The sequence below is a fragment of the Heterodontus francisci genome, chromosome 15 (genome assembly GCF_036365525.1).
Source record: "Heterodontus francisci isolate sHetFra1 chromosome 15, sHetFra1.hap1, whole genome shotgun sequence".
NCBI classification, from domain to species: domain Eukaryota; kingdom Metazoa; phylum Chordata; class Chondrichthyes; order Heterodontiformes; family Heterodontidae; genus Heterodontus; species Heterodontus francisci.
The window spans coordinates 63701705-63726134 of NC_090385.1; the positions used below are offsets into that span (position 1 = coordinate 63701705).

The window sequence follows — 24430 nt, forward strand, 5'->3', positions numbered from 1 at the left end:
TACAACTGTAATATGACCTGCCAACTCTTGTACTCAATACCCCGTCCGATGAAGGAAAGCATGCCGTATGCCTTCTTGACCACTCTATTGACCTGCGTTGCCACCTTCAGGGAACAATGGACCTGAACACCCAAATCTCTCTGTACATCAATTTTCCCCAGGACTTTTCCATTTATTGTATAGTTCACTCTTGAATTGGATCTTCCAAAATGCATCACCTCGCATTTGCCCTGATTGAACTCCATCTGCCATTTCTCTGCCCAACTCTCCAATCTATCTATATTCTGCTGTATTCTCTGACAGTTCCCTTCACTATCTGCTACTCCACCAATCTTAGTGTCGTCTGCAAACTTGCTGATCAGACCACCTATATTTTCCTCCAAATCATTTATGTATATCACAAACAACAGTGGTCCCAGCACGGATCCCTGTGGAATACCACTGGTCACACGTCTCCATTTTGAGAAACTCCCTTCCACTACTACTCTCTGTCTCCTGTTGCCCAGCCAGTTCTTTATCCATCTAGCTAGTACACCCTGGACCCCATGCGACTTCACTTTCTCCATAAACCTACCATGGGGAACCTTATCAAACGCCTTACTGAAGTCCATGTATATGACATCTCCAGCCCTTCCCTCATCAATCAACTTTGTCATTTCCTCAAAGAATTCTATTAAGTTGGTAAGACATGACCTTCCCTGCACAAAACCATGTTGCCTATCACTGATAAGCCCATTTTCTTCCAAATGGGAATAGATCCTACCCCTCAGTATCTTCTCCAGCAGCTTCCCTACCACTGACGTCAGGCTCACCGGTCTATAATTACCTGGATTATCCCTGCCACCCTTCTTAAACAAGGGGACAACATTAGCAATTCTCCAGTCCTCCGGGACCTCACCTGTGTTTAAGTATGCTGCAAAGATATCTGTTAAGGCCCCAGCTATTTCCTCTCTCGCTTCCCACAGTAACCTGGGATAGATCCCATCCGGACCTGGGGACTTGTCCACCTTAATGCCTTTTAGAATACCCAACACTTCCTCCCTCCTTATGCCGACATGACCTAGAGTAATCAAACATCTGTTCCTAACCTCAACACAGTTGGCGGCGCAGTGGTTAGCACCGCAGCCTCACAGCTCCAGGGACCCAGGTTCGATTCCGGGTACTGCCTGTGTGGAGTTTGCAAGTTCTCCCTGTGTCTGCGTGGGTTTTCTCCGGGTGCTCCGGTTTCCTCCCACAAGCCAAAAGACTTGCAGGTTGATAGGTAAATTGGCCATTATAAATTGTCACTAGTATAGGTAGGTGGTAGCGAAATATAGGGACAGATGGGGATGTTTGGTAGGAATATGGGATTAGTGTAGGATTAGTATAAATGGGTGGTTGATCGGCACAGACTCGGTGGGCCGAAGGGCCTGTTTCAGTGCTGTATCTCTAATCTAATCTAATCCGTCATGTCACTCTCCTCAGTGAATACCGATGCAAAGTACTCGTTTAGAATCTCACCCACTTTCTCTGACTCCACGCATAACTTTCCTCCTTTGTCCTTGAGTGGGCCAATCCTTTCTCCAGTTACCCTCTTGCTCCTTATATATGAATAAAAGGCTTTGGGATTTTCCTTAACCCTGTTTGCTAAAGATATTTCATGACCCCTTTTAGCCCTCTTGATTCCTCGTTTTAGATTGGTCCTACATTCCCGATATTCTTTCAAAGCTTCGTCTTTCTTCAGCTTCCTAGACCTTATGTATGCTTCCTTTTTCCTCTTAGCTAGTCTCACAATTTCACCTGTCATCCATGGTTCCCTAACCTTGCCATTTCTATCCCTCATTTTCACAGGAACATGTCTCTCCTGCACGCTAATCAACTTCTCTTTAACAGCCTCCCACATATCAAATGTGGATTTATCTTCAAACAGCTGCTCCCAATCTACATTCCCCAGCTCCTGCTGTATTTTGGTATAGTTGGCCTTCCCCCAATTTAGCACTCTTCCTTTAGGACCACTCTCGTCTTTGTCCATGAGTATTCTAAAACTTACGGAATTGTGATCACTATTCCCAAAGTAGTCCCCTACTGAAACTTCAACCACCTGGCCGGGCTCATTCCCCAACACAAGGTCCAGTATGGCCCCTTCCCGAGTTGGACTATTTACATACTGCTCTAGAAAACCCTCCTGGATGCTCCTTACAAATTCTGCTCCATCTAGACCTCTAACACTAAGTGAATCCCAGTCAATGTTGGGAAAATTAAAATCTCCTATCACCACCACCCTGTTGCTCCTACATCTTTCCATAATCTGTTTATGTATTTGTACCTCTATCTCACGCTCGTTGTTGGGAGGCCTGTAGTACAACCCCAACATTGTTACCGCACCCTTCCTGTTTCTGAGTTCTGCCCATATTGCCTCACTGCTCGAGTCCTCCATAGTGCCCTCCTTCAGCACAGCTGTGATATCCTGTTTGACCAGTAATGCAACTCCTCCACCCCTTTTACCTCCCTCTCTATCCCGCCTGAAGCATCGATATCCTGGGATATTTAGTTGCCAATCGTGCCCTTCCCTCAACCAAGTCTCAGTAATAGCAATAACATCATACTCCCAGGTACTAATCCAAGCCCTACGTTCATCTGCCTTACCTACTACACTCCTTGCATTAAAATAAATGCACCTCAGACCACCAGTCCCTTTGCGTACATCATCTGATGTACTAATGTCAACATGTGCGTCTTTACCACTGTTTTACCAATAAAGTGAAGGAATACAGAAGTCGGCATAGGAGTCCTATGCATGTGATTATTCAAAGTAATTGTTTTAAAAAGAAAATTACACTATATCCAAAGGCTTTGTATAATGGCTGGGTGTTTTTGTAATTAGAAGGCTGTTTCCAGTGATCTGCAGGGCTCTGTGTTGGGTCCTTTTGCTTTTTGTGATGTACATCAATGATTTAGTCTTAAATGTAGAGGAGTGATTAAGATGTTTGCAGATGATACAAAGATTGGTTATGTGGTTGATAGGAAGAAAACTGTAAACTGTAGGAAGATGTCAATGAACTGGTCAGGTGGGCAGAAAAGTGGCAAATGAAATTCAGTCTGGAGAATTGTGATGTACTGCATTTGTAGAGGGCAAGCAAGGCAAGGGAATATAGGTAGGATACTGAAAAGTGTAGAAGAACAGCGGACCTTAGAGTGCATGTCCACAGATCCCTGAAGGTAGCAGGACAGGTAGGTAAGGTGGTTAAGAAGGCATATGGGATAGTTTCCTTTATTAGCTGAGGCATAGAATGTAAAAGTGTATAAAACTGTAGAACTGTATAAAACACGGGTTAGGCCACAGCCAGAACACTGCATACAGTTCTGGTGTCACTGCATTACAGGAACGATGTGACACCAGTAGAGAGGGGACTGAGGATATTTACGAGGATGTTGCCAGGAATGAAGAATTTTCGCTATGAGGAAAGATTGGATAGGCTAGGGTTGTTTCTTTGAAGGAGGCTGAGGGGAGATATAATTAAAATGTATGAAATTATGAGGGGCCTAGATAGAATGGCTAGAAAGAACATATTTCTGTTAGCAGGGAGTTCAGTAAATCGGGGGCATAGATTTCAAGCAATTGACAGAAGAATTAGAGTGGAGTTGAGAAGTTTTTCACCCAGAGGGTTGGGGTTCTGGAACTTACTGCCTGAAAGAATGGTTGAGGCAGAAACCCTCATCACATTTTAAAAATACTCGGATATAGGGTGGCACAGTGGTGCAGTGGTTAGCACCGCAGCCTCACAGCTGCAGCAACCCAGGTTCGGTTCTGGGTAGTGCCTGTGCGGAGTTTGCAAGTTCTCCCTGTGACCGCATGGGTTTCTGCCCGGTGCTCCGGTTTCCTCCCACAGCCAAAGACTTGCAGGTTGATAGGTGAATTGACCATTGTAAATTGCCCCTAGTGTAGGTAGGTGGTAGGGAATATGGGATTAATGTAGGATTAGTATAAATGGGTGGTTGTTGGTCGGCACAGACTCGGTGGGCCGAAGGGCCTGTTTCAGTGCTGTATCTCTCTATGACTCTATGTACATGAAGTGTCTTAACCATCAGGACTATGGATGAAGAGCTGGAAAGTAGCATTAGGCTAGATAATTGTTTTTTGGCTGGCACAGACGTGATGAGCCGAGTGGCCTCCTTCTGTGTTGTAAATTTTCTAACTAAAATGTCCCAATTGATATTAAGATACGAAATATGTTCATCACATTGCATGTACAAAAGAAATGGATCTTTGTATTCCAATTACTGTTCTGTATGCTTACAAAGGGTGATGTGGAAGTCAAAATAAAAAGGAGAGTGTTGCACGCTCCCAAACCCAGTTTTTAATAGTATTTGGGTGAAAGCATCTAATTATACTGCATTATACCAAGATACCTTCCTCTTTGATAGTAGAAGTTGTAGTTTTGAAAGTTTGGTTTTGTCTGAGGTATTTACTGTCACTACTGCAGAGCTGGCCTCAGACACCGGAAACATCAGAGGAATGTATGATGGCATGAAGAGAGCTCTTGGGCCAACCATCAAGAAGATCACCCCCCTCAAATCTAAATCGGGGGACATAATCACTGACCAACGCAAACAGATGGACCGCTGGGTTGAGCACTACCTAGAACTGTACTCCAGGGAGAATGCTGTCACTGAGACTGCCCTCAATGCAGCCCAGCCTCTACCAGTCATGGATGAGCTGGACATACAGCCAACCAAATCGGAACTCAGTGATGCCATTGATTCCCTAGCCAGCGGAAAAGCCCCTGGGAAGGACAGCATTACCCCTGAAATAATCAAGAGTGCCAAGCCTGCTATACTCTCAGCACTACATGAACTGCTATGCCTGTGCTGGGACGAGGGAGCAGTACCCCAGGACATGCGCGATGCCAACATCATCACCCTCTATAAAAACAAAGGTGACCGCGGTGACTGCAACAACTACCGTGGAATCTCCCTGCTCAGCATAGTGGGGAAAGTCTTTGCTCGAGTCGCTCTGAACAGGCTCCAGAAGCTGGCCGAGCGCGTCTACCCTGAGGCACAGTGTGGCTTTCGTGCAGAGAGATCGACTATTGACATGCTGTTCTCCCTTCGTCAGATACAGGAGAAATGCCGTGAACAACAGATGCCCCTCTACATTGCTTTCATTGATCTCACCAAAGCCTTTGACCTCGTCAGCAGACGTGGTCTCTTCAGACTACTAGAAAAGATCGGATGTCCACCAAAGCTACTAAGTATCATCACCTCATTCCATGACAATATGAAAGGCACAATTCAACATGGTGGCTCCTCATCAGAGCCCTTTCCTATCCTGAGTGGTGTGAAACAGGGCTGTGTTCTCGCACCCACACTTTTTGGGATTTTCTTCTCCCTGCTGCTTTCACATGCGTTCAAATCCTCTGAAGAAGGAATTTTCCTCCACACAAGATCAGGGGGCAGGTTGTTCAACCTTGCCCGTCTAAGAGCGAAGTCCAAAGTACGGAAAGTCCTCATCAGAGAACTCCTCTTTGCTGACGATGCTGCTTTAACATCTCACACTGAAGAATGCCTGCAGAGTCTCATCGACAGGTTTGCGTCTGCCTGCAATGAATTTGGCCTAACCATCAGCCTCAAGAAAACGAACATCATGGGGCAGGATGTCAGAAATGCTCCATCCATCAATATTGGCGACCACGCTCTGGAAGTGGTTCAAGAGTTCACCTACCTAGGCTCAACTATCACCAGTAACCTGTCTCTAGATGCAGAAATCAACAAGCGCATGGGTAAGGCTTCCACTGCTATGTCCAGACTGGCCAAGAGAGTGTGGGAAAATGGCGCACTGACACGGAACACAAAAGTCCGAGTGTATCAGGCCTGTGTCCTCAGTACCTTGCTCTACGGCAGCGAGGCCTGGACAACGTATGCCAGCCAAGAGCGACGTCTCAATTCATTCCATCTTCGCTGCCTTCGGAGAATACTTGGCATCAGGTGGCAGGACTATATCTCCAACACAGAAGTCCTTGAAGCGGCCAACATCCCCAGCTTATACACACTACTGAGTCAGCGGCGCTTGAGATGGCTTGGCCATGTGAGCCGCATGGAAGATGGCAGGATCCCCAAAGACACATTGTACAGTGAGCTCGCCACTGGTATCAGACCCACCGGCCGTCCATGTCTCCGTTATAAAGACGTCTGCAAACGCGACATGAAATCGTGTGACATTGATCACAAGTCGTGGGAGTCAGTTGCCAGCATTCGCCAGAGCTGGCGGGCAGCCATAAAGACAGGGCTAAATTGTGGCGAGTCGAAGAGACTTAGTAGTTGGCAGGAAAAAAGACAGAGGCGCAAGGGGAGAGCCAACTGTGCAACAGCCCCAACAAACAAATTTCTCTGCAGCACCTGTGGAAGAGCCTGTCACTCCAGAATTGGCCTTTATAGCCACTCCAGGCGCTGCTTCACAAACCACTGACCACCTCCAGGCGCGTATCCATTGTCTCTCGAGATAAGGAGGCCCAAAAGAAAGAACTGCAGGGGTTGAGGCCAGAATTAGCCTGCTGAGAGGAAGTGTTTCTGATGGCAATAATTGTCATCCCATCCTGCCTCATTGAGGAAAGTCACCACTGGGGGCAACATATTCTTTATCAACACATCACAGCTACTGGTTTAATCTTCAGAAAGGGGATAAGAAAATCTTGCCCTGTGTAATCAAGCAGTTATTGAAGTGACTTCCTGTGATCTTCAGCTCCTCAGGCTGTGTATTCTATATGGCTCCTTTTTTCTCTAATGGGGGTAGTGTGCACAGCAATTAGTCTTTATTATACCCTGGCATGGTTTGTTTTTTGAGCACCTTTTAACCATTTTAAGAAGATTCCACTTGTGTGTCAAAGCTCTGTTTATTAAATTTTCATGTGTAGTGGAGTAAGACACGAAACACAGTTAGGGCCAATTATCATGGGCAAATCTAAATCTTTTGCAGAAAATAAAATTAGGGCTTCATTTACATAGTCTTTTCATATCTCTCTCTAGATTTGGAGGTGAATTTTTATGCTCGTCAAGGTGAAGGTTAGCCCTGGAAAATACAACTCTTTTCGTACCAACAGCCGTTTGTATTTTTATAACATTCCTCACACTAGGAAAAATATCTCTGATCACCTGACAGGGCACTGAGCAGAAGAGGAAGGGAAATAGAATTCTTTGAGGAGGACAAAGATCAGTGGAAGAGAAGGCTGTTTTGGGAAGTTTTTGACAACAGGAGGAAGTTGGGACGGTGTAGAGATTTAGTTAAAGCAATCCTAGAGGGCTTAGAACAGAGTTGTCCAACCTTTTCGGGCAGAGTGCCACATTACGATTTTTGCTCGGCCCAGGGGGCTGGTGAGCAAATTTTGCAAGATAAAGGCATTAAAAATTTATCTTACTAATAAAAAGAACAACAAATGTGAAATTTTGTGAAGAAGCTTTAAATGAAAAGACTAATTTATTGACTTACTTTCTCGTCACTATATTGAAAACTGATTTAGTGACATAACTGGCATTGTTTTTGCTTTCATAAGTAGTCAATCTCTGCCCGCATACTTGATGTAGTGATGTAGAGTATTCTGGACAGATGTCCACCTTTCAGGAGAGACCTTGATTTCTCTTTCCCCCGCCTCCCCCCCCCCACCCCTCTCCCCGCGCTCTGTGTTTATGTGTATCGTTCTCTCTTCAGGACTGGGGGACACAGATTCAAAGTTTTGTGAAAAAGATGCCGGGGGAATATGAGGAAGCACTGATTTTACACAGCGGGTGGTGATGACCAGGAACTCGCTGCCCACAAGGGTGGTGAAAGTGGAGACATTCAATGACATCAAGAGGAAGTTGGATGGCCACCTGAGAGAAATAGACTTGCAGGGCTACGGGGATTGAGCCAGGGAGTGGGACAGACTGCAAAGCTCAGTGGAGAGCCAGAATGGGCTCGATGGACAGAGTGACCTCCTATGCCGTACGTAAATGACTCTTTGGCACTCTCTCCCTTCTCTGTCTCTCTCTCTTTCCCTCGCGTCTCTCTCTCTCGACCCTCTCTCTGTCTCCTCGACCGTCTCTCTGTCCCTCTCCACCCCTCTCTTGCTGTCCCTCACCCCCCCCCCCTTCACCCCCTGTGTCTCCAGTGTTCCCCGTTCCCCTGTGCGTGTTCCCCGCTGGGTGTTCTCCGCTCCCCGCTCCAGGTTCACCGCTCAGTGTTTCCCATTACCCACTCAGTGTCCCCCGCTCTCTCTGTCCCTCGTCTCTCTGTTCCTCGTCTCTCTGTCTCTCTCCCCTCTCTTTCCCATTCTCTCTCCCCTCTCTTTCCCATTCTCTCTCCCTCTGTCCCCCTTTCTCTGTCTCCCCCCTCTGTCTCTGCCCCCCTCTCCCTCTCTGCCCCCCTCTCCCTCTCTGCCCCCCTCTCCCTCTCTGCCCCCCTCTCCCTCTCTGCCCCCCTCTCCGTCTCTGCCCCCCTCTCCCTCTCTGCCCCCCTCTCCCTCTCTGCCCCCCTCTCCCTCTCTGCCCCCCTCTCCCTCTCTGCCCCCCTCTCCCTCTCTGCCCCCCTCTCCCTCTCTGCCCCCTTCTCCCTCTCTGCCCCCTTCTCCCTCTCTGCCCCCCTCTCCCTCTCTGCCCCCCTCTCCCTCTCTGCCCCCCTCTCCCTCTCTGCCCCCCTCTCCCTCTCTGCCCCCCTCTCCCTCTCTGCCCCCCTCTCCCTCTCTGCCCCCTCTCCCTCTCTGCCCCCCTCTCCCTCTCTGCCCCCCTCTCCCTCTCTGCCCCCCTCTCCCTCTCTGCCCCCCTCTCCCTCTCTGCCCCCCTCTCCCTCTCTGCCCCCCTCTCCCTCTCTGCCCCCCTCTCCCTCTGCCCCCCTCTCCCTCTCTGCCCCCCTCTCCCTCTGCCCCCCTCTCCCTCTGCCCCCCTCTCCCTCTGCCCCCCTCTCCCTCTGCCCCCCTCTCCCTCTGCCCCCTCTCTCCCTCTGCCCCCTCTCTCCCTCTGCCCCCTCTCTCCCTCTGCCCCCCTCTCTCTCTCTGCCCCCCTCTCTCTCTCTGCCCCCCTCTCTCTCTCTGCCCCCCTCTCTCTCTGTGCCCCCTCCCTCTCTTTGCCCCCTCCCCCTCTGTGCCCCCTCCCCCTCTGTGCCCCCTCCCCCTCTTTGTCCCCTCTCTCTCTGTCCCCCATCTCTCTCTCTGTCCCCCATCTCTCTCTCTGTCCCCCATCTCTCTCTCTGTCCCCCATCTCTCTCTCTGTGTCCCCCATCTCTCTCTCTGTGTCCCCCATCTCTCTCTCTGTGTCCCCCATCTCTCTCTCGGTCTCCCCCTCGCTCTCTCTCGGTCTCCCCCTCGCTCTCTCTCGGTCTCCCCCTCGCTCTCTCTCGGTCCCCCCCTCGCTCTCTCTCTGTCCCCCTTCTCTGTTCACCCCTCTCTGTCTCCCCTCTCCCCCTCTCTCTCTCTCCGTCTCTCCCCCCACTCTCTCTCTCCTCCCCCACTCTCTCTGTCATAGTTGCAGAGAGTGGAATGCTCAGCAGATGCTTGGTCAGTTCTTTTAAAAAAAAGATTGTTGTCAGTTTCACAGCTGACAGCTGCTGACTTCAGGAACAGTCATTTCCCAACAGACTTGGGGTTTTCTGGCAGGTTTTTTAAATATAAGGTCAGAACCTGCTGAAAAACCCCCGAGTCTGTTGGGAAATGGCTGTTCCCAATGTCAGCAGCTGTCAGCTGTGAAACTGACAGCGTAATAGTTTGAAAGTCGGTGTGACAAAGGGAAATTTCCCAACTTCAGTCACGGATCCCAGGTGATGATGAGGAATGGCACCGGGTACAGTTTACACCCGCAGGCTGGGTGGAAACCTTTGGCAGGCCGGATCATGGCCCACGGGCTGTATGTTGGACAATGCTGGCTTAGAAGGAACAGCTACCATTGGTGGAGCAGTGAAAGAAAGGATGGGGACTAAACTGGGGTCAAAAGAGCAGAGAATGCATGTGGGATTATATAATTGAAGGAGATCACTAAGGTAGGGTGGGATGAGGCTTTCTCAATTAGTTGGAATTGAAGAAGGTCATTAGAGAAGTTGAGTAAGTTAATGAACCTGTGGAATAGAAGTTCCATAACCAGGTGGTGAAGCAACCCCAAATTGTTTGATGAAAGCAAAATACTGCAGAACTGGATATCTGAAATAAAAACAGTAAGTGCTGAAAATGCTCAGCAGGTCTGACAGCATCTGTGAAGAGAGTAATTGAACAATGTACCTCAACTCCGAAAAGTACCCTACACTGTACTAACACAAATTATCCATTTGCTAGTCCAGTTGTAACCTCTGAGTAGTTTACCAATTTATTGGGTATTCACTTGGATTCGGATAGTGTAGCACTCCTTTTGTCCTGCACTAAGTGTCAGCCTGGATTATGTAATCAGGTCTCTGGAGTTGGACTTGCGCCCATTAGCCTTCTAACTTAGGTGATGGAACTGTATTTCAGCAAGGTGTCAGCTTCTTCAAGAGAAGAAGGAAAGGGATAAAAAAACAGAGGGGGAAATAAGACCACAGGATCTTATGCCATGTCAACAATGTTTCCAAGTTTGGAATCATTCATCATAGTAGGCCAGAGGCATAATGCTATAAATAGAATAAGCAGCTTGAAAAACAGACATACAGAAATAATATAACTTATAAGATGGGGAGCATGTAATTCAGCCACTTTGTGGATTATTTTTCATGTCCCATCACTTAGTTATTCTATTCATTTTGACTGTGGTCATGAACTTAGCACTGTAATTCTTGAGTAATGTGTTTGGGTCTTGTACGGATTTCAATTAATGCGCTGTCAGCAAGGTGGCAGAAACTGATCTGATCTTTTGGTTTGGACACTCACAGACAATCTTTTCATTTGAAGTAGTGGAATTACAGAATTTGGATGGTGGAGTTGAGGTAGAAGATCAGCCATAATCTTAATTAATGGCAGAATGGTTTCAAAGGGCGAAATGGCCTACTTCAGCTCCAGTTTCTTACGTTCTTTTAAGGCAAGTGTTTCTTTTGTGTTAACAATTGTGGCTTCTTGATGTAGAACTGGGAAAGTGTTTGAAACTGTTTTTTACGTTCTGTACATTGTTGAATTCTACTTTATACTACAGTATTAAGAATGTACAATATGGATATCCTAGTACTGTGCCTCGATGGTGTAGCATTGAACTGGGTTGTTGGGAGATGGGATATGAATCTGCACCTGTAATTTTTTTCATTTAATAGAGAGAAAGTAGAATAATCTATTTTTTCAATAATTCAAGGCTGAAAGCGAAGACAAAAACAGAACTCCTCTACGTTGATGCTTTATTTTTATTTTTTAAAATTTTATTTAGAGATACAGCATTGAAACAGGCCCTTCAGCCCACCAAGTCTGTGCCGACCAATAACCACCCATTTATAAACCCTACAGTAATCCCCTATTCCCTATCACTTCCCTACACTAGGGGCAATTTACAATGGCCAATTTACCTATCACCTGCAAGTCTTTGGATGTGGGAGGAAACCGGAGCACCCGGCGAAAACCCACGCAGACACCGGGAGAACTTGCAAACTCCGCACAGGCAGTACCCAGAATCGAACCCGGGTCCCTGGAGCTGTGAGGCTGCGGTGCTAACCACTGCGCCACTGTGCCGCCCTGCTGTGCTAATTGCCCACACAGAAACTCAGCTACATAGACTCGTGGACCGTCTCTCCCATGCCTGTAACTTGTTCTTCTTGACTATAAGCGTCAAGAAAACCATGGTCATGGAATAAGTTGTTGCACCTCCACCCCGATCACACTAAATACCACCCCATTGGAAGTGATTAGCAAATTCTGCTACCTTGGGTCCACGGTGACCAACAATCTGTCCCTTGATGCAGAACTTGATACACACATGGGAAAGCAGCTACCACCTTTGGCCGACTTGCAAAACGCCCAACGGAAAACAACAAGCTGACCCTTAGGATCAAGCTGGTGGTTTATAAGGCCTGTGTTTTCAGCACTTTGCTGTATGGCTGTGAAACATGGGCAACTTACGGCTACCAGGGCAAGAAGCTCAATAATTTTCAACTTTGCTGTCTGCGACATATAATGGGTATATCCTGGCAGGACAAAATCACAAATGCGGTAGTCCTTTCAAAGGAAGAGCTCCCAAGTGTGTTGGCACTAATCAAACAGAAGCGGCTTTGGTGGATCAGACACGTCTGCGGGATGGAAGATGGTCACGTACCCAAGGACCTGTAGTATGGAGAGGTAGCTAGAGCCAGACAACCAGTGGGGCACCCAAAGGTCTGCTTCATGGATGCTTTCAAGCATGATTTGAAGGCCCAAAATGTTGACTATCGCACCTGGGAGTCACTAGCTGTCGATAGAGTAAAACGGCGACACATCCTGTGGGCTGTTGTACAGTACCATGATGACCAGTGGCTACAGCAGCTTGTCAACAGGTGTCAACGTCAAAAACAAGAACTTGCAGCTTCACATGCAGCACTTGTGGCAGAATCTGCTTCTCAGGGATTGGCCTTCACAGCCATCAGCAAAGTGCACCAAGAGAAGACATCCCATCTAAATGGATTGTTTGTTGTATGTTTATCATCTTCCGTAGATGGAAGGATGCCAACCAGAATAATTCATTTTGGGTGTTTTGTATCAACCTCTCAGCAGATGGCTAACAGTCACACTGACAGGAATATGTGAACAGGTTGTTGCTCACTCTCATTGGGGGCTTCACACAGGAGGCGTATAGAGGGTGAGAAAATAAGAACAGGGATAGGGGAATAGAAGAAAATGAAATAAATATCACAATGATTTTCTGGGGTTGAGGTTGGTAAAATATTCAGGAACCATGCCATAGTAACTCTGCAAAAGCACTGTGATTATTGATTTTTGGGATAATGCGTTTTTCAAATGGTACTCTTATTGTCAAGAATTATTATCGTTCAGTGTGACTAGACTGTATAATCCAGAGTGGCAGCTAATTTGGATTGTCCCCAAAATCAATCACATCAGAGAGACATAGAATCAATAGGATTATTTGTTTACGTTAGAAAAGCAGGCAGCTAATGGTCATTTCAAGTCACTTTTTCTTTCCTTCTAAACTACCTCCTACGCTACTTTGTAAAAGACACTAGGAGGTGTTTGTACCAGTGATTCTGGACATGCCACCAACTGATTTATATATTTATTCCCACCGCTCCCTCCCTGTCTCTCCCCTGCCACCCCCAGTCACCCCTCCTCCTGTGGGAAAATGTACTGTGACCAGGTCCATAGGTTGTATAAAGTTTGATGTTAAATACAAGGCATATTAAGCTTGGCAACTAAAGTGAAGAAAACACTAAGTAAGGGACTTCAAACTTAATTAGGTTTTTGGGCTACAAGATAAACTGATTGGATGGACATCCCTATTTATGTGCACCCAGAGACAAGTATAATGTGGGTATAAAGCAAATACTCGGCATAAAAGACCGAGGAAACTCAGGCGCAAGTACGTTATGCATGTAATTGCACTACACGTGAATTTTCTTTTTCTGTAATACCTGTCAATTGACCCTTGCCCCCAAAGGCATCTGGACTCGTTATAAAGTCTCTGCCTCAGGCTAAAGAGTTGTACATACAGATTTCCAGCCATTGCATTGTTTCAGAATGGGTGTAAAATACAGCACCAAATTATAGAGGCAGCAAGAAAGTGTGTTTTCTGGAGTTTTATTGCTTTTTTTTTGAGTATTTTGAAAAAGATTTATCTTCACTGAGACCTATTTTCAGTTACTTTGAATGCATTTATATGGCACCAGTGTAAGTCACATTAAAGCATAATTGGTGGAGTGAGTAAACATTTAAGATGGTGGATGGGGTGCCAGTCAAGCTTCCACAGACTATGCCTTTTTTTGGTCTTAAAAAATAAAAAGTGTTGGTAAACCTCAGTGAGTAAAATTTAAAGTCTTTAAACATGTGCTGTGCCTGATGAATGAATGATAGAGAGCAAGAAGGAGGAATACATGGTGTGAGTTTAGCATGCTCCGCATCCTGACAGTTTGCACTGATTTTTTTCTTGTTTACATTCCGGCATATGTTAATGTAATTGTCAGTGTGTAAATAGACATCCGAAAATTGGGTGCACGAATAGGTATAGTTTTGGGCATAACTTCTGGATACCATTCCCACAGGAAATTCCAGCTCATTGTGTTAGTTCAAGGGATAGCTCAGGATGTCAGTATAGCCTACTTTGGAAAAAGTGAGGAAACTTAGTATCACTTTTAATGTCCTTGTTCCAGATAACATTGGAAGACTAAAGTTATCATCTAGAGTTTGCTCACTGAGTTTTACCTACACTTTTTATTTTTTAAGACCAAAAAAAGGGATAGTCTGTGGAAGCTTGATTGGCACCCCATCCACCATCTTAAATGTTTACTCACTCCACCATTGGCACACCACAGCTGCAGTGTGTGCCATCTACAAGGTGTGTCACAACAGCGCTCCAAGGTTAATTCAACAGTACCTTCCAGACCAACATATCCTCTCATTTATTTTTTGTAGCGTGCTGGCGATTTGTTTGTGTGTGTGGGCCCTTTGAATTATTTTGTGCAGTAACTTAAAGGGACCAACTTGTGCGGAACATGCGTGAAAACATTTGTGTTGTTTAGTTTTGAGCTCAGAGGGAACATTGTTCCAAACCTGCAACCTCTATTGCCTAGACGAACAAGGCACCAGGCACGTGGTAACAGCGCCACGTGGAAGTTCCCATCCAAGTCAGACACCATCCTGACTTGATAATATACTGCCTGACATGATAATATACTGCCATTCCTTCATTATCTCTGGGTCAAAATCCTGGATCTCTCTTTCTAACAGTACTGTGGGTGTACCTGCACCACACATGACTGCAGCGGCTCAAGAAATTGGATCACCACCATCTTCTCGAGGGCTATTATAGATGGGCGATAAATGCTGGCTTTGCCAGCGATGCCCACATCCCATGAATGAATTTTTCAAAAAGTTGGTTAATACTACTGTGAGAAAAGGCATCATGTTCTCATTATCTGCCTATCCCTGTTTTGTTTTGAAGAGATGAAGCATCTGGGTTTTGTTATCTGAATGATGCTGTGCTTGGCATTTTAAAACTGCGAACGAAGTTTGATCGAGTTTTATACATAGACTTGGATCTACACCACGGCGATGGTAAGATTGAATTTTCCAATTCATCTTAATTACAATATCATGATAAAAGTTATAAAGGAATTTGAGAATCTCCTGCGACACTACTGCTGGTAAATTGAAGGATATTCTGTTTTATAAGGAGAGGAGCATTTTACTTGTCTGCTGCAAAACTGAAGCCATGTGTAATCCAGTGTGTTCTCTGGGGCTGCAGAATTTAATTCCTGTACCTTCCTGGGGTCAGTTAGAGGTTAATTGCTTTTCGGCAGATATTGAGGTGAATTAAAAGTCAGAACAAAGTGGCAGGAAATGACTGACTTGCAAGTATGACAAGTGTGATACCTGACACAAGACAGATACATCTCAAACTTCTTTCTATATCTAATATTATATCTTCTATATGCACAAACTTCCTGTCTGCAAAACCTGAGTTCCTCTTGTTTTGTTCTTATCACACATTCTGCATCAAATTTTTCCCATTATAAATTTCTACATTAACTATTAGAAATGCGAAGTGATTCATTTTGATAGGAAGAAATGGAGAGACAATATAACATAAAGGGTACAACTCGAAAGGGGTAGTATGAACAGAGGGACCTGGGGGTATATGTGCATAAATCATTGAAGGTGGCAGGACAGGTTGAGAAAGCAGTTAATAAAGCATACAGTATCCTAGGCTTTATTAATAGGGGCATAGTGTACAAGAGTGAGGAGGTTACATTAAACTCGTATGAGACACTACTACAGCCTCAGCTGGAGTATTGCATCCAGTTCTGGGCATCACACTTTAGGAAAGATGTGAAGGCATTGGAGAGAGCATGGAAAAAAAGATGCACGAGAATGGTTCCAGGGACGAGGAACTTCAGTTATGAAGATAGATTGGAGAAGTTGGGACTGTTTTCCTTGGAGAAGAGAAGGCTGAGAGGTGAAATAAAAACAGGAAATGCTGGAACCACTCAGCAGGTCTGGCAGCATCTGTGGAAAGAGAAGCAGAGTTAACGTTTCGGGTCACTGACCCGAAACGTTAACTCTGCTTCTCTTTCCACAGATGCTGCCAGACCTGCTGAGTGGTTCCAGCATTTCCTGTTTTTATTTCAGATTTCCAGCATCTGCAGTATTTTGCTTTTATATAAGGCTAAGAGGTGATTTGATAGAGGTATTCAAAATCATGAGGGGTCTGGACAGAGTGGATAGGGAAATACTGTTCCCACTCGTAAAAGGATCGAGAGCGAGAGAGCAAAGGTTTAAAGTGATTAGCAAAAGAAACAAAAGTGACATGAGGAAAAACTCCTTCACACAATGAGTGGTTAGGATCTGGAATGCACTGCCTGAGAGTGTAGTGGAGGCAGGTTCAATCGAGGCATTCAAAACGGAATTAGACAGTTATCTGAAAAGGAAGAATGTGCAGGGTTATGGGGCGAAGGCGAGGAAATGGCTTTAGGTGAAATATTCAATAGAGAAATGCTCATTAGGAGAGCTGGTGCAGACACGATGGGCTGAATGACCTCCATCTGCACTGCAACAATTCTGTATTGATTGAACATTTAGAATGTGTTTTTGTGAATGTAAAGTTGTCACTCTGATTGCATCATCTGGTCACCAGGTTACCATAAAATACACAAACTGTTTATGGAGTATTTTTTCATCTTCAAACATTTTCCTCAGTAACTGAAATTTCAACTGTCTAAAATAAGGGTTTAAATAAAATAAATTTAAAGAAATGTATATTTCATAATGACATGATTAAATTATCTAATAAATTGTCTTTTAATTCCTTCATTAAAGTTTTTACTTGAAGATATCAGTCTCTCCCAAATATCTGAGCTTGATGGCTGGAATTTTACGTTGGGCGGGAGGCCAGCCAAAAGGTTGGGGCGAGCCTGCCTCCGCCGGGCTTGGGGAACCACGGCGGGACTTTTCACTCCCCAGGTCTTTAATTGGTCTTGGGCGGGACTTCCACCTCCTTGAGGAAGTAAGTCTCACCTAATGGAGCTGCTGGCCAATCAGCGGGCCAGCAGCTCTTAGTCCCAGCATCAGCGTTGGGAGCGGTGGCCACTGCTGGGACTATATCCAGCCAACGGAAGCAAGAGGAAGGACAGCCCCGGAACTAAGCTAAGTTTTTGGGGTCTCACTGGGGACAATCAGCCAGGCCCAGCAAGGCAAGGGGGGGGGGGGGGGGGGTCACTTAGGGGGAATTTTGTCTCGGGGGACGGTGGGCCGTGAGGGGAGCCCTCTGTGGGTCACAGGGTAACCGATCATGAGGGCCCCCATCCCGCCTGCAAGAAGATCGCCAGGTTTTACCTGGCGGTGTTCTTGGCCTTTGCATTCCAGCCGCTGCAGGTAAAACGAGGCCATTGAGAGGCAGTTAATTGGCCACTTAAGGATCTTGATTGGCCTGGGGTGGGCGGGCTGTTTCTTGCCGCCGCCCTGCGTAAAATTGCAGCAGGAGCGGGAAGGCGTCGGGAACAGCCCTCCACCCCCCGCCTCCGACTCAATTTTACAGCCCTCCCCCCACCACCAGTCCACTCATTGGTGCGGCTGTAAAATTCCGGCCAATATCTATGCCCAGAGCTATGTGAGCTGAACTTAGATTACATTAATACGGGTGTGTGCAGTCGACCTAACTTCCCAGGAATCATTAATACTGTTGTCAGATATATTGATGGAATATTTTCTTTTAGCTTCTAGGACTTTCTACAGTAATTTTGAAATGTAAGAGGATAGATTTCAAAAATGTTATTGATAAAATACATATTGAATGTTTTTTTAACGGAAGATAGAAAAATGACAGTGTTTTAATTAGACACCTGTTGTTTCATTTGGTCCACAAACTTAAAAGTGTAGTAAGCTGGGGGTGGTGGTGGTGGGGGAGGGGGAGAGAGAGAGAGAGAGAAAGACTTTATTTAATGTTACTTCCATTCTCAAAAAATTTAGAATTTTGAAACCAACAAATTCTCTCACCTATGTTTTGTTGAAGGTTGGCCAAGGTCATGGTTGATAGCTTGCACCTATGAGGTATTGTGATGGGAGGAAGAGGTGGGGAGAGAGCAGAGATGGACAAGACAGGTAGAGAGAAAAAGACACAAGCAGAGAGAAAGGTAGAGAGGCAGTTTCTTTTCTCAGTCTAAATTGATTTTTTAAATACAAATTTGTATCAAAACAAAGCTTCTTAAAAAGAAAAGTCTCAACATGGTGTGCTTTATGAGAAGCACTATTCTGGGCATAATAATAAAAGCAAAATACTGCGGATGCTGGAAATCTGAAATAAAAACAAGAAATGCTGGAATCACTCAGCAGGTCTGGCAGCATCTGTGGAAAGAGAAGCAGAGTTAACGTTTCGGGTCAGTGACCCTTCTTCGGAACCCTACTCCATCTGAATCTAATCTGCATTCCTAGAAGCTTGTGTGTTTAGATTTAATCCCTTGTGAGTGAAATTTAATTTAATAACATTTTAACATAAATTAATCCAAAAAAATTCCTCCTGTCCAAATACTCAAAAATGTAGAAATGTGACAGAGTGATTATTACAAAGTATGAAGATGAAGGGAGAGAGCTTAAAAATGTGGATGATTTAAATCTTGGAGGGAGGGAAGTAATTTAGTCATTGGTTTGCATGTGCAACCCAGACCATAACCTTCAGGCAATCTGAGTGATACATTAATTCAGACAAATAGGAGCATGGAACATTCAAAGATATAAACATATTCATCATAAATGATGAGAATGGCAGCATTTTGTAAAGTGTACTTCCTGGAGTTCCTAATGAGAACCTTGCTGGGTGGTATTATGACCGACCGCTCAAGACAAAGCCCCCCAATCAATATATATGATTCTGTTTGTAGTGGGAGAAACACATTGTTGATTCAGTCCTGCCCCTCCACAGATTGTCTAACATGGAGCGGAGAAGGCTGAGGGAGGACCTGATTGAGGTATACAAAATTATGAGGGGCATTGATAGGATAGATAGGAAGAGACTTTTTCCCTTCGTCGAGAAGTCAATAACAAGGGGGCATAGACTTAAGGTAAGGAGCAAGAGGTTTAGAGGGGAGTTGTGGAAAAAAATGTTCACCCAGTGGGTGGTTAGAATCTGGAACACCAGCCTGAAGGGGTGGTGGAGGCAGGAACACTCACGACGTTTAAGAAGTATTTAGATAAGCACTTGAAACGCCATAACATACAAGGCTATGGGCCAAGTGCGGGGAAGTGGGATTAGTTTTGGACTGGTGCTTGATGGTTGGCACAGGCACGTTGGGCCGAAGGGCCTGTTTCTGTGCTGTAAAACTTTATGACTCTATATCATTTTAAATTTTCTAAATTAAAGAAAACCACAGGCAAATTGACCATCTATTAACCCCCGAATGAGGTGAACCAAATCAGGTGTCTTTAGATCAACAAATTAACTGTTTAATTAGAAAAACTAAATTCTTAAACACTACTAAGATATAAACAACATTTAAAATAGAAGAATTAGTGTCCTTGCAGGTTTACGCTCCACCCGAAGTGGAATCTTCCAATGTGGAGCTGTCCAAGGTTGCTTGAACCCCTCACAGCCATCTGATGGGGGAAAAGAAAATGTCCGACATCCGAAACTGCAGCTCCTCTTTCGTCCAGCGATGACCTCAGCCGATCAACCACTCACAAACACTTCAATTAATCAATTTGGCTTTAGAATTTTTTTGAGGGGTGAAAAAGTGATCAGTCTAAAATCCACCTCCCTCCAGTTTAAATTATCAGAGATCTCTGTTCCATTCATGCTGGTCCAGCTGTCTGTCTGTGTCTGTTAACTGTGCCTCAAAACCCAGTTTTTCAGCCAGTTTCAAACGTCACTCAGCAACATTGTATCTTTGTCCTTCTCCGAATGGCTGTATGCACATTTGAAGTTGGCTGTATCCTATGGCTATGCGAATGCATTCTTTGACTCAGTCCCTGGAGCTTGCTGCCTTAAAGCAGTACTGATCCTTTTCCAGCCTTAAAGGCACACCGAATACTTCCCGGAAAAGAAAAAAAATTACAGGAACATCACCTCCGCCCCTGGCAGAATGAAACACCATTCCTGGAATGCGTTTCATTTCAGTGTATAAAAAATACAAATTGAAAAGAAAGGCAGACTTTTTTTCCACATTTACAGGCATATACTTTTCTAAAATGTTAGGACTACAGCAACAAGTTCCACCAGAACATTTTCGGCTTTAAATTTTCAAAACGTTGTCCCAATTAACCGATTTCAAATTTCCAAGCGTTGTCTTCCAGTTGTTTCATGTTTTTCTTCCAAGTGTTCCCCTCAGCCAGGTGAACTGCACAGCTAGGAGCACTGACCACTACTGGGTTCACTATTCTCTGAGAAGTTTCTCGAGTTCCCCTTTACCTATGTGGCATCACTTGACACTGGAAAACCCTGTCCTGTATAACAGAAGCTGACTTTTTCTTACCCTGGGATGTCAAAGGAATTTGACAGTATCCCTCCAACACATCTGTCTCTTTAAGACACATTGTGTTGCCCATTCTGACCATACAGTCCTTAAAATGAAAATTTTGGTAAGAGTCTGCCTTCTTTACTGCAGTTACTTTTCTCAAGTCTATGCAAGTTTGAGCCGTCCCACCAGGTTTAGACATCAAGACCATCTGCGAATTCCAGCTGTCTTTCAGCATGCATTGTGCCTCTGCTTCCACTTGGCCTGTCTGTCTGGACCTAAGCGGCAAGGACGTTTTAAAGGAATGGTTCCCCCTGTACCCACATTATGTGTGGCTAAGGTTGTACATCCCGGCGTATCTCCAAATTTTTGAAACATTGTGAAAACCCTGGTTAGGACGTCATGCTGTTTTGTCTCTAAGTGTAAAAGTATATTGTCAAATGTTCCTAGCCATTCTGTATTCGCTAATCGGATAGTTTGACGTTCAATCTGAGAATTACCTAGGCCTGCTTCTGCCTCATCCTCACTATCCTCTTCTTTCTCAACAGTCCCGATTATCTGACATTTCTGTACTGGCTTATCCTCCTCCCTGCGGTAATATTATTTGAGCATATTAGTGTGACATGACCAGTTCTTCCGGCGATCAGGAGTGTCAATCAAGCAATCTAACTTACCCCCTCTTTTGATCAATCTATATGGGCCACTGAACCATGCTTTTATTGGTTCTCCCTGTAAAGGTAACAGCACTAATATTTCATCCCCTGGTTTTATGGTAGGTTGTGGTTTTTCCCACCATTTGACAGGTATGGCATGCCCTACAAAATTGTCTCTCATCCTTTGTAAGACCTGGCCAGTAGTAATGTTGGCTTATACGCGATTTGTTCTTCCGAATTCCCTTATGTTCTGCAAAAGGAATATCGTGTGCTAACCTTAATAATCCTTGTCGATATTTAGGTGGTACCACTATCTGTCCAGTCTTTATCGGCAGGTCTATGAGGTGGTCTCCATTTCCTCCTCAAATTCCCGTTTGCCATACAATAGCCTTTAGAACTCCTTTCGCCTCAGTTCTGACAGAGCCGTCTGTGCTATTTGGTATCTCTCTGGATCAGCTTGCTGTGCTGCAATGATAGATGATCTGTTAAACATCTCATTTGGATTATCTAAATCCCCAAATAAGGTTTCAGATACTTGGCTATCTATTTGTGGTGCCCCTTTTACCCCCGATAATGGATCCTGTTTAGCCATTGCTCGGGTAACTACACACACAGGAAATATTCCCAGAATGTATTCCTGTAATTGCTTCATTTACTTAATTTCACTTGGTTCCTCTTCAACTATAGGAGAAACTGATACTTTTGATCCAGCCAAATTATTTCCTAGGAGTAGATCAATTCCTTTTACTGGCAAACTGTGGACAATACCTACAGTTATTATCCCAGATATTAAGTCACTTTCTAGGCATACTTTATACAAAGGTATGGGTATATTCTCCCCGCCAGTTCCATTAACTAAAACTTTAGTGTTCAAGGCGCGCTCTGGTGGAGACATTCTATCTTTCCCTAGCAAGAGTGTTTGGGTTGCTCCTGTGTCCCGGAATGTAATAGGTTTTCCTGCCTGACTTACAGGATACGGAGTTACTCTCCCCTTCGACGAAAATTCATTCTAACTCTCAGGTATTTTATTCTTAACCTCTACACTCAGTTTTAGTATCTGGTTTCACAACTGTTGTTAAAGCTATAGCCTGGTCTGCTATACTCTCAGAGTCTTTTCCTCTGCACCAGCGTTGCATACCCCAACAAGTCCTATTGGTTTACCTTGCAATTTCCAGCATTCTGAACGAAGATGACCCACTTTGGCTTGCGAACCTCACTTCTACCCTCAGCACCTTCCTTTCTGACCTGAGGAGGTGATTGTGGGGCATTCCCAGCTGTTCCTTCTTGTCCTCGGCTACTTGCCTTCCTTTCACTCTCCCACTTTCTATAATTTTGGGGGTGACGGACAAAATTGGCTTATTCGCAAGCTCAAAATCAGCAATTCCCACTGCTTGCCTAGCTTTCGAAACTTTCAGTTTATCTATATGAGTTCTCACTACTGAAGGAATGGAGTTTTTAAATGCTTCTAAGAGAATCAATTCTCAAAGGTTCTCGTATGTGGTTTCCATCTTTAATGCCTGAATCCAACAGTTAAAATTAATTTGCTTCGCCCTCCCAAATTCTAAATATGTCTGCCCAGCCAATCTCCGTAAGTTCCTAAACTTCTGATGGTAAACTTCAGGGAATGACTCATACGCAGAGATAATAGCCTTTTTTGCCATCTCATAATCTGCGGAAGCCTCTTCAGGAAGCATGGCATATGCTTCATGAACTCCGCTTACCAGCCTGCCCTGAATAAGCAGTGTCCAGCTTTCTTTCGGCCATTTCATCTGTTTGGCTATTTTTTCAAAAGATATGAAAAATGCCTCTACGTCCCTTTCCTCGAACTTAGGAAGAGCCTGTATAAATTTAAACAACTGTTTGCTGCGTCCTGATCTAAATTCAGATTCTTTCTAACCCGAATTTTCCCTGGATTCAAGACTACACTTTTGTCTTAGTTCCATCTTTTTTAACTTAAATTCCCTCTCTTTCTCCCTTTCCTCTTTCTGGAATTCAGGCTTAATGCTATTGCTGTTTCTCTTGTTCAAGTTTTCTTCATTCTTTTCCAGCCTTAAAGGCACACCGCATACTTCCCGGAAAAGAAAAAAAAAACTACAGGATCATAACAGTGGTCATTTGTCAGTCTGAAAGAAATAATTTTTAAAAAATAATTTACAGATAAATGCACTTTAAAAATGTAGTTCATCAGTGAGATCAGTGGCATGATTTATAGCAGTCGGCTAAGTTTATCAAGACTTTTCAAGTGCACTTGGTTCAAATTATAAGAAATGCTGCTTTTAGTCTTGATGAATCAAGTAACTATAGTTTTAAGCTAAAAAGGGAGGTGGAGGGTTTAGTTTAGGGGAAATTTATAAATCTAAAGAGAAAAGTCAAGACCATAGAGCAGTGTAGAAATTTGGGTAAAGATAAGCAGAGTATGACAGGAAGGAACAATGAATTTGACGGTAATAGTGCATCAGTCAATAAGGTCAAATCAGGGGAATATGGTAAAAGGCATGTCATGAAGACCCCTCAACCTACCAAGAATGAGGCATATTAATTTTGTCATATGAACATTAATTTTAAACTGTTGCTGGAGTGAAGAAATAACTTGTTTAAAGAGATCACCAGACATTTGGCTGGAGGATATTTGCATACTACGAGACAGTGCTTAGAGAGACAAAGCAACAACTCCCTGGTCCAATTAACTCAATTTTGTTCACAAGACATTGAAGGTGTCAGAAAGCTCGCATTCCAGTGTCTGCTAAGATGGAGAATCCACAAACGCAGGAGTGGTTAATCAAGCTGGTCACATGACTAACCTGATGGCCCAGACTTTTTGAACTATACACAGGACAGTTTGAAGACAGATTGCAACCGAACCTGGAACAAGAGAGCCTCTCTCCTGGCAGGCTCACTCTCACTTTCTCACAAACCTCCAGACCCACTGAAGTTGCTTAAACCTCAAGAGAGAAAAGACTCCTACATCGAAACAAGTTAAAGCATTCCCAGGACCCCAACAAACGGGAGGACTTACCGGCAAACGAAGACTACACATTGAACTCAAAGGACCTTGTCATGCAGTCCCCCTTACCTGCCAAGAATGAGGCATACATTATTTCACCACATGAACATTAAAACTTAAAATTGTTGCTGGGAAGAAAAGAGGGCCCATCACAAGGAACTGCCAGGCCCCCTGCCGGAAAGACCTTTTTGCATACAAGCAGATGGTGTTGGAACAAAGGAACCAGTCCCTGCTTCCCCAATA

General features: G+C 44.7%; 1 protein-coding gene across 2 annotated transcripts in view; it reads left to right on the plus strand.

Annotated features, from left to right (window-relative positions):
- Positions 1-24430, plus strand: part of hdac8 (histone deacetylase 8) — a 163146-nt gene that overhangs the window by 53093 nt on the left and 85623 nt on the right. For both annotated transcript variants that reach the window (XM_068047678.1, XM_068047679.1), the window contains exon 5: positions 15031-15143. In XM_068047678.1, the coding sequence (XP_067903779.1) occupies positions 15031-15143 (113 nt within the window). The remainder of the gene's footprint in view (positions 1-15030; positions 15144-24430) is intronic.